Raw genomic sequence first — 15,469 nt, 5'->3', positions numbered from 1 at the left:
CGCATTCTCCACATCGGTTTAAAGATCACCGCTTGGCATCGGGTGGGCTGAATGGCCTTCTCCGGTGCTATAACCATCCTGTACCACACTCCCTCCCCAGTCAGTCACATGTGGGTGGGTTAAGGTGGCTGGAGTGGATGGGGGAAGGGGTTTCTCCTGGTCCCTATGTTTGCCCCTTGCCCATCTGACCCCATACTAGGTCTTACCAGACTGCCTGCGGCCCCTGCGGTAGCTCACAAGCTCCTCCACCGGTTGACTAGTCATAGATTTTTTGGATCTTTCCGGGCTGTACCGGTACTTGGAAGGATCTAGAAGGATCACAGCAGGAAGAGCAATCAATTACCTGTCAGCCACTGGGCTTATGTTGAGGAGGAATACACTGTCAATGTTCAGGAACACAAGAATAACAAAATTTTTAAAAAGAGAATGTCTGTTGAACTCACCTACCATTCAGATTGTCACCTAATAATGAAGTTATTGAACAATTGTATCAATTCATCTAAAATAGACTTGGACACGGATCCTTTCCCTTGAAAAGGCCCTACCTTGACTACCCATCGCATTTCAAAAGACGTCCCAAAATACTTTATTCCATTGAAAATCAATTCTAATGACTCAAGCAAGTTATATGATATCTGCCTCCACTGGCCACCTTAGAAGGCAGTTCCTTAGGATAAGTATTTAACTCACTTAAATATCATAAATGCAGGTTAGTTTTGAATTGGCCCACCTCGTATTCAGAATAAGACGACACTTTAACTAGATCCTACAGAAAAGTAACAAAAAGGGAAGGTTGCACACTTTCAGCTTTGTATCACAAGACCCAGGTCAGATGTTGACCAAAATCTCCCTCTACTCTGGTCCAACAACTAGCCTCAGTTCCAATCCCAATACAAATTCTCTGACGACACTAGGCTGATCGCCTTAATTCCCATGTTAGGTATCTTTGTGCTACCCTGAATAGGCCACGTCAAACCTAATCTAGGACAATTTTACATTGGAAACTGCCACTTAGAGAGTACTTTTGAGAAAAACTTTTTTTTTCTACTGGGATGGCATGGTGGCTCAGTGGTTAAAACCGCTGCCGCACAGCATCAGGTTCCCCAGTTTGATTCCAGTCTTGGGTGTCTGTCTGGAGTTTGCGCATTCTCCCCATGTCCGCATAGGTTTTCTCCAGGTGCTCCGGTTTCCTCCTAGATTCCAAAAATGGGCAGGTTAGGTGGATTGGCCATGCTACATTGCTCATAGTGTCCAGAAATGTGTAGGTTAGGTGGTTTAGCCATTGGAAAATGCAAGGCTACAGGGATAGGGTGGGATTGGGCCTTGGCGAGATACTGTTCAGAGCGTTGGTGTGTCGACTTGATGGGCCAAATGGCCCGCTTCCACAGTGTAGGGTCTAGACACCAAATCTCAGTTTGCATTGGATCCTGCATTCATCCAGGATATATTCAAAAGTACACCCCTGAAATGTCACAATTCAGCTTCCACTTTCCCCAACCTTTCATTTTGATAAGGTGAAGAAAACATAGGCTTCCAAACCAGATGTTTAAAGCTTTAAAGTAACATGTCAGTCTGAGAATGTCGTACTTACAGTAAGAATCCATTTCCAAGATGGCTTCCTTGGCCTGAAAGGAAATGATAAATGTCAAGTTACTTTGAGCCAAGGGGTATATATGAACACAGAGGCAAGGGAGTAAACAGTATCCTACCAGCATCACACAACTCAGACCGGGGACAGCTGGCAACTGCTTATTACATCTTATTAAGCAAGAATAGTCAATACCAGGTCATGTGCACATCAGTGGTTGAAGGCACAGTACCAGAAAGACCGTGAGAGAGAGAAACCCACACCCACACAGTCTGGACTGGGTCAGGTTGGATTAGTGCAGATTGCCTTAGAGTAGGTTGGGTTGAAATAGGTTGAATTGACATCGGTTAGACTACAGTAGGTAGAGACCAAGCAACCTATTAATGCATGGGAAACCTTATCCACAACTGTCTCCAACATTCAGTTTCCAACATCCATCCTGAAGCTGTCTAGGTGGGATTTAAATACAAGGCCCCAAAGTAAGGTGGCCAAAAAAGAAATTGCATAATAGATATGGCATTAAATACTGTTACCTAATGTTTGTGATGGACCTGGTATTCAGTGCCACACTACCAGTAGCCTGTTTTGATTCAAGGAGCAGCTCACCTTCTGGGGAATAATGGCATGGTAGTTCTCTAGAATTAACCTCTTGATGTGGTGTGTCCAGAGACGCTTTTCTTCCACTGTCTTTGCCTGAGAGAGACCAGAATGTCATACAGTCACTTAATGAATGGAAAGACAGGTTCAAAAGGCTGAGTGGCCTGCCTGTGCTCCTAACTCATACGTTTGTGGATAAAAAACATCGACTATAGTGCCATAGTGTTAAAGGTTTAGATGGAGAGGAATTTCTTAAGTGTGTACAAGACAATTTTTTGATTCAGCATGTGGATGTACCTACTAGAGAAGGTGCAAAACCTGACCTACTCTTGGGAAATAAGGCAGGACAGGTGACTGAGGTGTCAGTGGGGGAGCACGTTGGGGCCAGTGACCATAATTCTATTCGTTTTAAAATAGTGATGGAAAAGGATAGACCAGATCTAAATGTTGAAGTTCTAAATTGGAGAAAGGCCAATTTTGACGGCATTAGGCAAGAACTTTCGAAAGCTGATTGGAGGCAGATATTCGCAGGTAAAGGGACGGCTGGAAAATGGGAAGCCTTCAGAAATGAGATAACAAGAATCCAGAGAAGGTATATTCCTGTCAGGGTGTAAGGGAAGGCTAGTAGGTATAGGGAATGCTGGATGACTAAAGAAATTGAGGGTTTGGTTAAGAAAAAGAAGGAAGCTTATGTCAGGTATAGACAGGATAGATCGAATGAATCCTTAGAAGAGTATAAAGAAAGTAGGAGTATACTTAAGAGGGAAATCAGGATGGCAAAACGGGGACATGAGATAGCTTTAGCAAATAGAATTAAGGAGACTCCAAAGGGTTTTTTCAAATACATTAAGGACAAAAGGGTAACTAGGGAGAGAATAGGGCCCCTCAAAGATCAGCAAGGCGGCCTTTGTGTGGAGCCACAGAAAATGGGGGAGATACTAAATGAATATTTTGCATCAGTACTTACTGTGGAAAAGAATGTGGAAGATATAGACTGTAGGGAAATAGATGGTGACATCTTCCAAAATGTCCAGATTACAGAGGAGGGAGTGCTGGATGCCTTGAAACGGTTAAGGGTGGATAAATCGCCAGTACCTGATCAGGTGTACCCTAGAACTCTGTGGGAAGCCAGAGAAGTGATTGCTGGGCCGCTTGCTGAGATATTTGTATCATTGATAGTCACAGGTGAGGTGCCGGAAGACTGGAGGTTTGCAAACGTGGTGCCACTGTTTAAGAAGGGCGGTAAAGACAAGCCAGGGAACTATAGACCGGTGAGCTTGACCTCGGTGGTGGGCAAGTTGTTGGAGGGAATCCTGAGGGACAGGATGTACATGTATTTGGAAAGGCAAGGACTGATTCGGGATAGTCAACATGGCTTTGTGTGTGGGAAATCATGTCTCACAAACTTGATTGAGTTTTTTGAAGTAACAAAGAAGATTGATGAGGGCAGAGCAGTAGATGTGATCTATATGGACTTCAGTAAGGCGTTCGACAAGGTTCCCCATGGGAGATAAATGTGAGGTGCTGCATTTTGGAAAAGCAAATCTTTGCAGGACTTATACGTTTAATGGTAAGGTCCTAGGGAGTGTTGCTGAACAAAGAGACCTTGGAGTGCAGGTTCATAGCTCCTTGAAAGTGGAGTCGCAGGTAGATAGGATAGTGTAGAAGGCATTTGGTATGCTTTCCTTTATTGGTCAGAATAATGAGTACAGGAGTTGGGAGGTCATGTTGCATCTGTAAAGGACATTGGTTAGGCCACTGTTGGAATTTTGCGTGCAATTCTGGTCTCCTTCCTATCGGAAAGATATTGTGAAACTTGAAAGGGTTCAGAAAAGATTTACAAGGATGTCGCCAGGGTTGGAGGATTTGAGCCGTAGGGAGAGGTTGAATAGGCTGGGGCTGTTTTCCCTGGAGCGTCGAAGGCTGAGGGGTGACCTTATAGAGGTTTACAAAATTATGAGGGGCATAGATTGGATAAATAGACAAAGTCTTTTCCCTGGGGTCGGGGAGTCCAGAACTGGAGGGCATAGGTTTAGGGTGAGACGGGAAAGATATAAAAGAGACCTAAGGGGCAACGTTTTCACGCAGAGGGTGGTACCTGTATGGAATGAGCTGGCAGAGGATGTGGAGGAGGCTGGTACAATTGCAACATTTAAGAGGCATTTGGATGGGTATACGAATAGAAAGGGTTTGGAGGGATATGGGCCGGGTGCTGGCAGATGGGACTAGATTGGGTTGGGATATCTGGTCGGGATGGACCGAAGGGTCTGTTTCCATGCTATACATCTCTATGACTAACTCTGTTTCCTCTCAGCGGTTATTGATAATTGATGACTGACATCAGTATCAATTAAAATGTAGCAAAAAAAAAGGATATAGACAAAAAAATATATAAGCAGGAGATTTAAAGTCTCCACAGTTCAGTAAATAAAGGGTGATTTGGTGACAGGATACCCATCTCGGTGCAGTTATTTCACACACTCTCTGGGTGCATAAACATTTCCTCAGATTCTCTTCCATTCCACTTCCTCCATAACATAAGTTCAACCCTCTGGTCTGAGGCACACCCGCCATGAGGAAAAGGTTCTCACAATCCACTCTCTCGTAATTTTGTATACTTTAATCAGATCACCCCCTCAGCCTCCTCTGCTCCAGGGGGAAAATAAACCAGCCTATCTCGTGTCTCCTGAGACTTTTTATCCCAGACAAGATCCTGGTGAATCTCCTCTGGACCCTCACCACCTTTGTTCCTCAGTACTCCCCAGGGACCTACCATTTGTGTATAACCTTTATAAGAGCTTCCAAAATGCAATGCCTCACACTTACAACACAAAAAAAATTAAAATGTAGTAAGTGCCTTTTTCTTTTAAAAAAAAGAGTGCAACTAATAAAAATCAACAAAAGTAATTCACTCAAGGGGACAACTGGGCCCTCAATTTAAAACTTCATCCAAAAGTTGGCACCTTAACAACGAAATATTTGTTCAATACGACTTCAGTGTACTGGCTTAGATCTGGTGCTTTTCTGGAGTAGGTCGTGAGCCCATTAGATTTTGACTTCAACATCTTCGGCGGGTCGGTGTGGACTTGTTGGGCCGAACGGCCTGTTTCCACACTGTAAATAATCTAATCTAATCCCCTAAATCGGCTGTGGCCTATTTTCCAGCCACCGCTCATTGCGCACAATTATGACAATCAGGCAGGGTCTGCTTTGCAAAATCAGGTATTACTAAGAAAAGCTGGCATCTGTGGAGAGAAGGATGAGTTGAGTTTCAAGTCCAGTGACCCTTCTGAGAGCTGAAGTTTTCCCAGAGGTTTCTGATTTTGTTTCAAGTTTCCAGCATCTATAATTCTTTGGTTATTTTTTGGTGGTCTAGCGTCTGAAAAGTGCTGAAGGGACACTCATGAAAAGTTTTCATACAAAGTTTGCAAATGTTACAAATTCTATTAATGTAACAGATAGTAATGAGGGTTGCTGGCAAAGACAGGATGGTAAAATGTGTAGTAGTACAGCAGAGTTCCATGCAGAGATGTGTGACATTCAATGGTGTTACCATCACTGAATCCTCCACTATCAACTTCCTGGGGGGGTTTATTATTGACGAGAAACTCAACTGGACTGGCTACAAAAGCATGTTACAGGCTAGGAATGCTGCAGCAAGTAATTCACCTCCTGACTCCTGATGAAGGGCTTTTGCCCGAAACGTCGATTTCGAACCTCCTTGGATGCTGCCTGAACTGCTGTGCTCTTCCAGCACCACTAATCCAGAATCTGGTTTCCAGCATCTGCAGTCATTGTTTTTTCCCCATAGCCTGTCCACCATCTACAAGGCACAAGTCAGGAGTATGATGGAATACTCCCCACTTGCCTGGATGAGTGCAGCTCCAATAACACTCAAGAAGCTTGACACAATCCAGGACAAAGCAGCCTGTTTGAGTGGCACTATATCCACAAGTATCCACTCCCTCCACCACCAATACTCAGTAGCAGCTATGTGTATTATCTACAAGATGCGCTGCAGAAATTCAACAAAAGATCCTCAGTTAGCACTTTCCAAACCCACAGCCACTTCCATCTAGAAGGACAAGGGCAGCAGACACATGGGAACACCACCCCCTGCAAGTTCCCCTCCAAGCCACTCACTGTCATGACTTGGAAATATATTGCCATTCCTTCACTGTCGCTGGGTCAAAATCCTGGATTTCCCTCCCTAAGGGCATGTAGGTCAACCCACAGCAGGTGGACTGCAGTGGTTCAAGAAGACAGCTCACTACCACCTTCTCAAGGGTAACTAGGAATGGGCAATAAATGCTGGCCAGCCAGCCTGCAACGCCAAGTCTCACAAATGAATAATAAATAAAACAAGTGATGTTCTTTTGGAGGAATGGTAAACTGCAAGTTTGAAACGTGGAGATGAGCAAAACGACTTTAGCATTAATATCCCAAAAAGGTGGTTGGGAAGTGTGATAAGGTGGTTAATAAACTAAGAGTTACTTGAGCTTTTAAAACAAGGACGCAACTACAAAGATAACAGCAGAACCATTTTTTAAAAATTACTGATTAAGCCTCAGCTGGAGTACAGTGAAGAGTCTGGGCACCAAATTTCAGGTAAAATAGGAAAGCCTTAGGACTGATGGAGGCAGCACTGCCTGCAGGTTCCCCTCCAAGCCACTGACCATTCCGAACTGGAAATGTACCGCTGTTCCTTCATTGAGATTGGGTCAAAATCCTGTAGTATAGATAATGCACCTACACCCCACTGACTGTAGTTGTTCAAGGCAGCAGCTCATCGTCACCTTTAAAAAGATATTTTGGAAAGAGCAAAAAAATACTGGCTTAACCAGGAATGGTGCTCATCATTAGATCCTTAGTTCCAGACTTGCACTGAATTCAAATTCAAGCCATCTGTCCTGGCGGGATTCGAACATACCTGGGTCTCTGGATTAACAGTCCAATGATAATACCACTGGGTCACTGCCTCCACTTGTTTGTTTAGTACCTCATCTCCTTTTCCCTGTCTCAGCACATATCCTTTGGTACCTTCACCCACCAAAAAAAATGTTTATCTCAGTCAATTTAACCCTTTAAACACTGGCATAATTAGGATCCATCTGTCTTACAGTCTCTCGAAGGTGATGGGAAATGTAAACGATGCTTCAACTCTTGCTGGAAGATGACAGCATCCCGAGAAATGAATGCTGATGCTGCGCTCAAAAGCGATCCGTATCCCTCATAGTCTTCGTCCTTTGACTGAAGGTGTTGATCTGGTAACTAAACCCATGACAGATCAATGCCTGTGTGGGATTCCATTATCGAGATTGCAAGGATCAGCTGAAACACCGCTCTGTGGCATTTGTCCATCTAACAGAGATGGGGCTGTTGAACACTGAACAAAGAACTTTCTTGAATACAGAACATTTCAAAGTGGTGTCAGATATACAACAGCCAACTGGTGCAGTAAAAGGTCCCTCAAACAGCCATCAAACAAAACAATCAATCCCACTCTTGAAAGCTCCAAACTGACATGCAGAGTGCAAAACGATATTTTTTGGGGGTGGTATGGTTTCAATAGTGTCTTTTATATGAAGAAATGATTTCTGTCATGACCCCTGAATGGCCTTAAGGTTATATCCCCTTCTTCTAGATTCCTGGACTGTGTGAGATAGTTCTTCTACCCTTTTAAGCCCTACATTGATTAGATCACCTTAACCATCAACACACAAGGAAGTACAAAGTCTCAACTGTGTCTGGCCCGACCATATACCCTGCAGACGCAGTCTGGGTCTATTTTAATGCCTGGTTTAGCATCACACTAGGCAACTCTATAATCTCTCTGGAAGGAGGAAAAAGAAAGGCCAGTCCAAAGCAAATATTAATTGTGTTTTATTGAAACAGGATACAAAATATACCCAAAGTTCTGGGAAAAATTCCTGCTCTCCACAAAACTTGCTAAATTTTTCTTTTAAACATCAGTGGTGTAGAAGCATTATGGGAAAGAGGGGTTTAAAAAAAAGACTTAACTTGGCATCCAGTGAAGCTACACAATCACACAGAGTAAAGATGAAATTAATTACATGTCTGTGTATGCGTGCACATATGTGCACATGTAGCGGGCAAATGTCAACATCAGAAATTTTGCTCACAATCACACCAGTACGCTCTAAGACAAGTGGAAGGGACGGTCTGAGAGTTGCTATCACTCTCAAAGCATTGTATGTTTCATACCTGGACAGTGTGCTGCTGTTTTGGGTTCTTGTAATGAGACAGTCCGAAGCAGAGAGAGTCTCTGGTGCTTTCAATTAACATCAGTGCGGAACACTGTTAGAAAAAGAGAGAGAAAAAAAATCTATTATAATTCAATTTCCAGAACCAAAAATAGAAATTGCTGGAAAAGCTCATCAGGTCTGGTAGCATCTGTGGAAAGAAGTCAGAGTTAACATTTTGGGTTGAGTGACCGTTCCTCACAACTCAATTTCCACCTCAACATAAGCTAGATGTACAAAACCGTAGTGTCTGTTCAAATGCTGGCTCATTCAGATCAGGACCCCTGAGTAAATTGGTCGCCACTGGTATCCATTGCGGACATTAGCAGCACTTAGCCTCAAAATTCATGTATTCATGTGGGTCATGGTTTCTCCTGCATTAGTAAAAAAACTGCACCGCACAGCACTGATTAATGCTCTGCATAGGTTCCTCACATCTCAACAAGGCAATTCGATTCCAGTCTGTACCTCACTCCCAGGCATCCATTATTCCATATTAAAACCATTTGAACCCCTTGATTATATCCTAGTCTATAACTAACTCTTAGGTATCAGTTATTTCAAGGTATCTTTAATTCCTTCAACTTATCTGTAAACATGTCAGGTACCATAATATGGGTCTTGTAAATGAAGTGCTCTCCTCTTTTCTTGGCCAGCAGTAGAACTTTGTCAAACAGGAATAAAGTGCGTTCGTTTTTGGCTCGGTGTATCCGGAATGTTCCTTCCAAGACCAGCTCTCCGTACGTTGTCAGATCTGGTCCATTCCAATTGATCAGCAAGCTCTGTACCTCCTGGGAAGACAAACATGAAGTTCCCCACTCTTTAAACAGCTGTCACACAAGCGGAATATGTTCAAGAGCAACATGGCCACCCAAACTATTTATCCCTATTCCACACCCCACTTCCACCAAACATCAGAAGGGGGTACAGTCAGTAACACAGGGTGCTGGTGGTGGTGGAGGGATGCGTATTTACTGAGTGGCAGTGTGGGGCAGCTGGATTGACATCAGGAGAGATACAATCAGTAACACAGGATGCTGGGAGAGAGGGGTTACTGAGTGACAGCGTGAAGGAGCTGGATTAACATCAGGAGAGATACAGTCAGTAACACAGAGGAATAAGGATTACTGAGTGACCGTGTGAGGTAACTAGATTACTATCAGGAATAATTAGTAACACAGACAGCAGGTTTACTGAGGCAGCTGGCTTAACGGCAGTAGAGATGCAGTTTTACTTTCAAACAATGAAGTGATCTGACAAAACAGATGTCACATAATATCTTTTTTCAAGACTTAAGTGAATTTCGTTTCCAGATAGCCTCATTAGGAACAACTAGTTAATGTCAAAGAATGGCAAATGCACTCACAGCTTGCGTACTGCACTTTGTGTGATTGACATTTTTATTACCTAATACTGTCATTTCTTTGAGAAATGCTCTAAATGCCTGTGAGCATACCTACACAAAATTGAGAACTGTGAAGTGGATAAAGACTTTTTGTCATCGATAATGTGAATACCTGTGAGCTGAATGAGTAAGCTGAGAAGCTTTCCACAGTAAATTGCAAAGCTTGTTATGTTAATTTCACAAGCATTTAAAGACCTACCAAGCTTGCCAATGGCTCCCTGGCTTTGTACATGGTGGATACTGGGACACGTGAGAATGCGTGGAGATATGGAGGACATTGGAGTCAGAGGGATATGGGGTTCATGAGAAGGAGTAAAGGGTGAGTGAGGTTTGAGTACCTGCTTGTCATGACTATAAGTGGCCCAATTCTCCAGTGAATGGACAAAGGCCATCCAGCATGTTGGCCAACCCCTTCAACTGCCTCCATTACCATCTCAGTAGCTGGTTTTCTCTCAAGGAGAGTTTGGAGTTGTGGACTCCGCTTAAAAATCTGTCCTGCAATCAATAATATAGGAGGATAGGGATTGGATTGGATTGGTGGGACAGTGAGAGACAAAATTGACCCACTTTGTGTATGAGTGAAAGACTCAGTATAGGTCAACCCTGATGGAGATGTTAAATACCTGCAGTCGGATAGAGTGCTCGTGTTTCCTCTTCATGTCATTGATATACCAGGCCACGCCTGTCATGGTGTCTATAGCTTCTTCAATCACCTCATAACCCTCCTGGCTGGCATCAAAGTGCTTTGCTATTTCCTGCAAGGAACAAAAGATAGAAGTGTAGCTAGGATTGGAATGGAGAAACCCTGTCCGCCGTTCAAACAGATAATGCCAGTCTGTTGAAGTTGGTCCAGAGAGGAAAGTCTGATCCAGGGAGCATTTATGGCAGGGTGGAAGCGGACAATGTAAAATAGATTGGTGCCCAGCTTTAGCACCTTCCCAGCCCCCCCCTCCCCCCAAGGTCAGGGTAGATGGGGACGGATCACTAAGACTGGCTGTCCGCCTTCCATATTTAAAAGGCAGAAGTCACACAAATGTGATTTCAAATAAACCCATTGGACTATAACCTGGGGTCGCGTGACTTTTGACTTTATCCACCCCAATCCAACACTGGCACCTCCACATCATCCATATTTTTAAAAATAACTCACGTTAAATTGAGCTTGCTAACAAGACAACTGACCTCAACAATACACAGCTTACACTATAGTATGTTTGGCATTGGGAGTAATGGAGGAATTGGGGAACCTTCTTTCAAGTACTTAAAAGGGTAGGTAGATAGAAATTTGTTACTTGTATTTGTGAAAATACAATAAGATGTGTACAAGTTGCCACAACTAACAGCGTTATGTAGTATATAATTTATATATTTTAAAAAAATAGGATAGAGTTCAAACCAATATCATTTTTGTTCATTCCATGCTCTCTTGGTTTCATGAATTGGCCACTGAAGACCGGGGTGTGTTCAAATGCTGAGAGCCGGGGGCCTGCCTGGAAGTAATGGTGGGATACCCTCATGTGGTGGGGCATCCTCCCAAAAGATCATAGCCCACACTTAGTTTCTTACCCATCTGCTCCCCAATACCCACATGCCAACCATCCCTACCATAAGCCCACCCAATGCACAAACTTCTCTCATATGGGGGATCCATGGGGTCTTCTGCTTGATGCAGTCTCACATCATCCACTCATGGCAGCCCCACTCTGAATCTATATAGTCCACCCATAGTGCACCATGGCCACTTTCTCCAGCCACGGGCTTCTCTTCTAGTGGCAATAGGGAAGGAGAGACCACATCCTACTTGCACCATAAAATTCTACCCTGGACACAGGAATCGAACTGATAACATTCTGACTTAGAGATGATCAACTGCACTACAACTGACACTGCCAAGGGTTACTCTGACCTGTCTTCATGATTTAATCTATTTTAGCCTCAGCATCACTGTGGTAAATGTGTGCTGCACCACCTCCAAAGACAATGTCACTTTCCCTCATCCATCTACATGTCCCTGATCTAGAAACGCAGCTACTGTATTCAGCGGTCTCCGGGAAGCGGCTCCAAAATTGGAGCAGCTTGGAAGCAGCCTAGTGGTTTGTAGCGCTGAACCACTCACACACCCATTCTTGGGAACATTGGAATCACTGGCAAAGCCACCATTTGCTGACCAACCCGAGATGCGAAGGTGATGGTGAATGCGCTTCTTGAATGATTGCAGGTCTTGTTGCTAATCAGTGGCTTGCTCTGCCCAATACAGAGCGATGTAAGGGATATCCATGATGGGGTGGGACTGGGGTCATAAATGTCTATCAGGGAAGGAAATCTGCTGTCCGTAAGCAGTCTGATCTGCACCTGACTCCAAGCCATTCAATTGCATCAGTAACAGAGAAGCTGAGAAAGAATAAAACTGGATGGACAACATGGCCTCAACCTTGGCCCAGTCAGCCCTGCAAGGTCCTCCTCACTGTCATCTACAGACTTGTGCCACAATTGGGAGCACAGACCCAAAGACTAATCAAGTAACAGCCTGACCAGGGCATACTCGATAAATCAGGTTTCCTGTCTCATACTGTCAGTATATGTCCCTGGCTATGTCCTGACAAGGCAGACCCATTAAAGCTGATGGCACAGTGGTGTACAGTAGATAGACTGTGCCCCCGGAGTCCTCAACATTGTTTCAAATGCCTCAACTCACATGGCATCAGGTCAAATATGGGCAAGGGACCTGCTGACCACCATCCACCAGCTGGTGAACCAGTTCTCCTCAGTGTCAAGCATCACTTGGAGGAAGGACAGAGGGTACCAAGGCACAGAAACTGTTCTGGATGGAGAATATCACTTTGCATCAGAGATACTAGTCTTCAGCCAACTCAATTCACTCCGTGTCATATCAAGAAACGACTGAAGACCCTGGATCCAGTAAAGACTATAGAACTGCGACAACATTCCAGCTGTAACACTGATACTGTGGGCTCCAGAACTAGTCACACCCCTAGCCAAGCTATTCCAGTACAGCTACAACATGGGCATCTACCAGACTATCTGAAACATTGCGTTATTGCATTTTATTTTGCCTTATTTTTAATTTTGACTTTGGAACGTACACAGCACGTTTTCCATCTCTTTCTGTGAAAGCATGCCGTCTTTTTACCATTTACAAAGTGATCATTTTCCCTATGTTTGGAACAGGATTTAAGCAACAAAAAAAAAACTTGGAAAAATAAACGTAAGGCTTTCATTTAATTGGAACCGATTTTAAAGGTCTGAAGATTCACCCATTTAGAAAAAAAAACGAATCAATCTGAAGTCTTTGGAACAACTTGGCACATTTATGAAATAAAGCAGCCAAGTTTCCAGCCAATAATATTAGGAAAAACAAATTGGGCAATTGGAGAAGCTGACTTTCATATTTTCCTTCTTAGAAAACACTGTGCTCAAGAACTTGAGCTCATGCGCTCATCATAATCCACTGATGGGTACGCTTCAAAGCATCATTCGCCACGGCAACTACAGGGGGAGATGGGCGAAAATGCAGCCGTTGTCTACTTCAACAGGGAAGGATGCGTGGACTTTGAATCTTCAGAACAGATTGTGCTCCTAAATTGCGCGTTTCGTCAACGCAATTTAGCTGTAACGCGATTGGTGAATTGGGGAACGATTTTTTAAAAACGCAAACTCCTGTTGGCTATTACGTGATTCCACTCCCGGCACTAGGTATCCTGGTACACTGAGGTCTGGACTTGCGTCCAGATCACATGGTCAGTTGGCTCACGCAGTCCTGAACAGTGCTGTACTCAGTAATTTTCGGTCCTTTTTTTTTTGCAAATCTCGCTGTTTTCCATGAATATGGAAGGACAAAGTTGCAAAAATATAGCACTGTACTGCGCAGCACTGTAACTCAGCAAGCTCAGAAACCCTTTCAAATTACCTTCCAGGTTTTCAGGGAAAAGAAAACGTTAAATGTATTGTGTTATTTCATTAAAATATCTCATTTTAAGATTTACTTAGACTGTGCTATTGTTTGTTTTAAGCTAACTACTACTTTTGTTACAATTTTTGCTGATATTTTTGGTGGTCCACCCCCTAACCCTATTTTCCCTCAGAGGTCTCATTATTCCTATTGCGGGATTTTCAAGACTGCAACTATTGCATCACAGAGGAACAGACTGTATTTGCGGTGACTGACACGTTTTCCCACATCTGTAAAGCTTAGTGGACAAGGTCGCTCCCACCAGGCAGGGACTTCTTAGCTGCACCAAACATGTCCCGGGACGCCAAGGAAACAAAGGGAAAGGAGGGAGTCACTGCCGGTACCCACACCAGAGACTGCCCAGCCCAAGGGAGGGATCACTCAACCTCATACCAGGGCTAGAGCGGGCTGTCAATTGTCTCCACAGCACGGCCACTCCCAGGGACCTGTAACTTCGCTCGGAGTGATACCGAGTCAGCCTGAGCAAGGTGAGTGCGGTGTTCCTGAAGGGATAGAATCATAGAATCCCTCCAATGCGGAAACAGGTCCTCGGCCTAACAAGTCCACACCAACCCACCAAAGAGTATCCCACCCAAGCCCATTCTCCATTACACTACCTTTACCCCTGACTATTGCACCTAATCTACACATCCCTGTATACGGTGGGCAATTTAGCACCTAACCTGTACATCTTTGGACTGAGAGGGGAAATCGGAGCACCTGAAGGAAACCCACGCAGACACAGGGAGAATGTGCAAACTCCACACAGACAGTCGCCAGAGGCTGGAGTTGAACCTGGGTCTCTGGCGCTGTGAGGCAGCAGTGCTAAACACTGAGCCACTGTGCCAGGATGAGGTAGCAGCAAATGAAGCAGACCGTCCCTCCTTCTCTTTCTCTTTTCCACCCCCCTCCCCCGTCTTTGATGGCTCCCCAACTATGAGACAATGCCAAACTGCAGCCTGAAGCTAGTCTTCCTTTTCTGCTGTAGAATAGGAAGTCAAAATATGTAAAACAAATCCTGAGAGGGTTTTCTGGAAAGTAGGTTGCCATTATCGAATCTCTGTCCCCAAGTGTGAATTCAGTGTCAGAACAGCATATCAACATTTTAATAAGGCAGTCATTGTCTGTACAGTGTTATCAATCAATAATAGGGGATTTATATATTGAATTAAGAATATTGCACAATGCTTCTAAAATGGAATTTGAGCTTGCTTTCTTTCATAGTCATGGTGGGGCCACTAATATTCCATGCTGCATATAAATCAGACAATGCTTACACCCAAATGCCAACAATGAGTATTTTTGTTTTGCTAGGATCATTCAGTGATTGCGAGGTGAATTGATTGATGTATCTTGAAAGGGAGAAAATAACATGTATTATTGTGGTGTTGTTGAGGCTGGGAATATGGGGCTCAGAAATGGAAGCACTCGGGCCTATAATTTCTCTCTGTGGCCCCTGCACAAAGAGAGATGGTTGTGGTTCCTGCAGGCCAATCATTTCAATTCAGGACCTCCTCAGAGCAGTGTCTTAGGCCCAACCATCCAGAGCTGCTTCAGCTATTATTCCCCACCATCATAAAGTCAGAAGTGGGATGTTCACTGACGATTGTACAGTGTTGAGCACCATTCACAACTCCTCAGATAGT

At 44.0% G+C, this 15,469-nt stretch overlaps 2 protein-coding genes across 6 annotated transcripts in view; one reads left to right on the top strand and one right to left on the bottom strand.

Annotated features, from left to right (window-relative positions):
- The window catches only part of srp14 (signal recognition particle 14), a 62,696-nt gene extending 48,840 nt beyond the window's left edge, over window positions 1–13,856 (top strand). For 2 of the 3 annotated variants that reach the window (XM_087990101.1, XM_087990100.1), the window contains exon 5: window positions 7,308–9,147. In XM_087990101.1, coding sequence (XP_087846227.1) covers window positions 7,308–7,421 — 114 coding nt within the window. In that variant the 3' untranslated portion in view covers window positions 7,422–9,147. Of the gene's footprint in view, window positions 1–7,307; window positions 9,148–13,275 lie in introns of those variants that run through there. The other variant, XM_043698178.2, reaches the window with a different exon arrangement.
- Window positions 1–15,469, bottom strand: part of plekhg3 (pleckstrin homology and RhoGEF domain containing G3) — a 197,201-nt gene that overhangs the window by 25,941 nt on the left and 155,791 nt on the right. For all 3 annotated transcript variants that reach the window (XM_087990097.1, XM_087990098.1, XM_087990099.1), the window contains 6 exons: window positions 10,477–10,608; window positions 9,057–9,239; window positions 8,411–8,503; window positions 2,195–2,281; window positions 1,592–1,625; window positions 207–308 (listed from right to left, as the gene is read on the bottom strand). In XM_087990097.1, coding sequence (XP_087846223.1) covers window positions 207–308; window positions 1,592–1,625; window positions 2,195–2,281; window positions 8,411–8,503; window positions 9,057–9,239; window positions 10,477–10,608 — 631 coding nt within the window. The remainder of the gene's footprint in view (window positions 1–206; window positions 309–1,591; window positions 1,626–2,194; window positions 2,282–8,410; window positions 8,504–9,056; window positions 9,240–10,476; window positions 10,609–15,469) is intronic.

This window comes from Chiloscyllium plagiosum, unplaced genomic scaffold, assembly GCF_037043375.1.
Source record: "Chiloscyllium plagiosum isolate Xiang-an unplaced genomic scaffold, Cpla_swu_hap1 HiC_scaffold_8, whole genome shotgun sequence".
Classification (NCBI taxonomy): domain Eukaryota; kingdom Metazoa; phylum Chordata; class Chondrichthyes; order Orectolobiformes; family Hemiscylliidae; genus Chiloscyllium; species Chiloscyllium plagiosum.
Note: the sequence above shows the minus strand (reverse complement) of the source record. Positions and strands in the feature narration are given on the sequence as shown.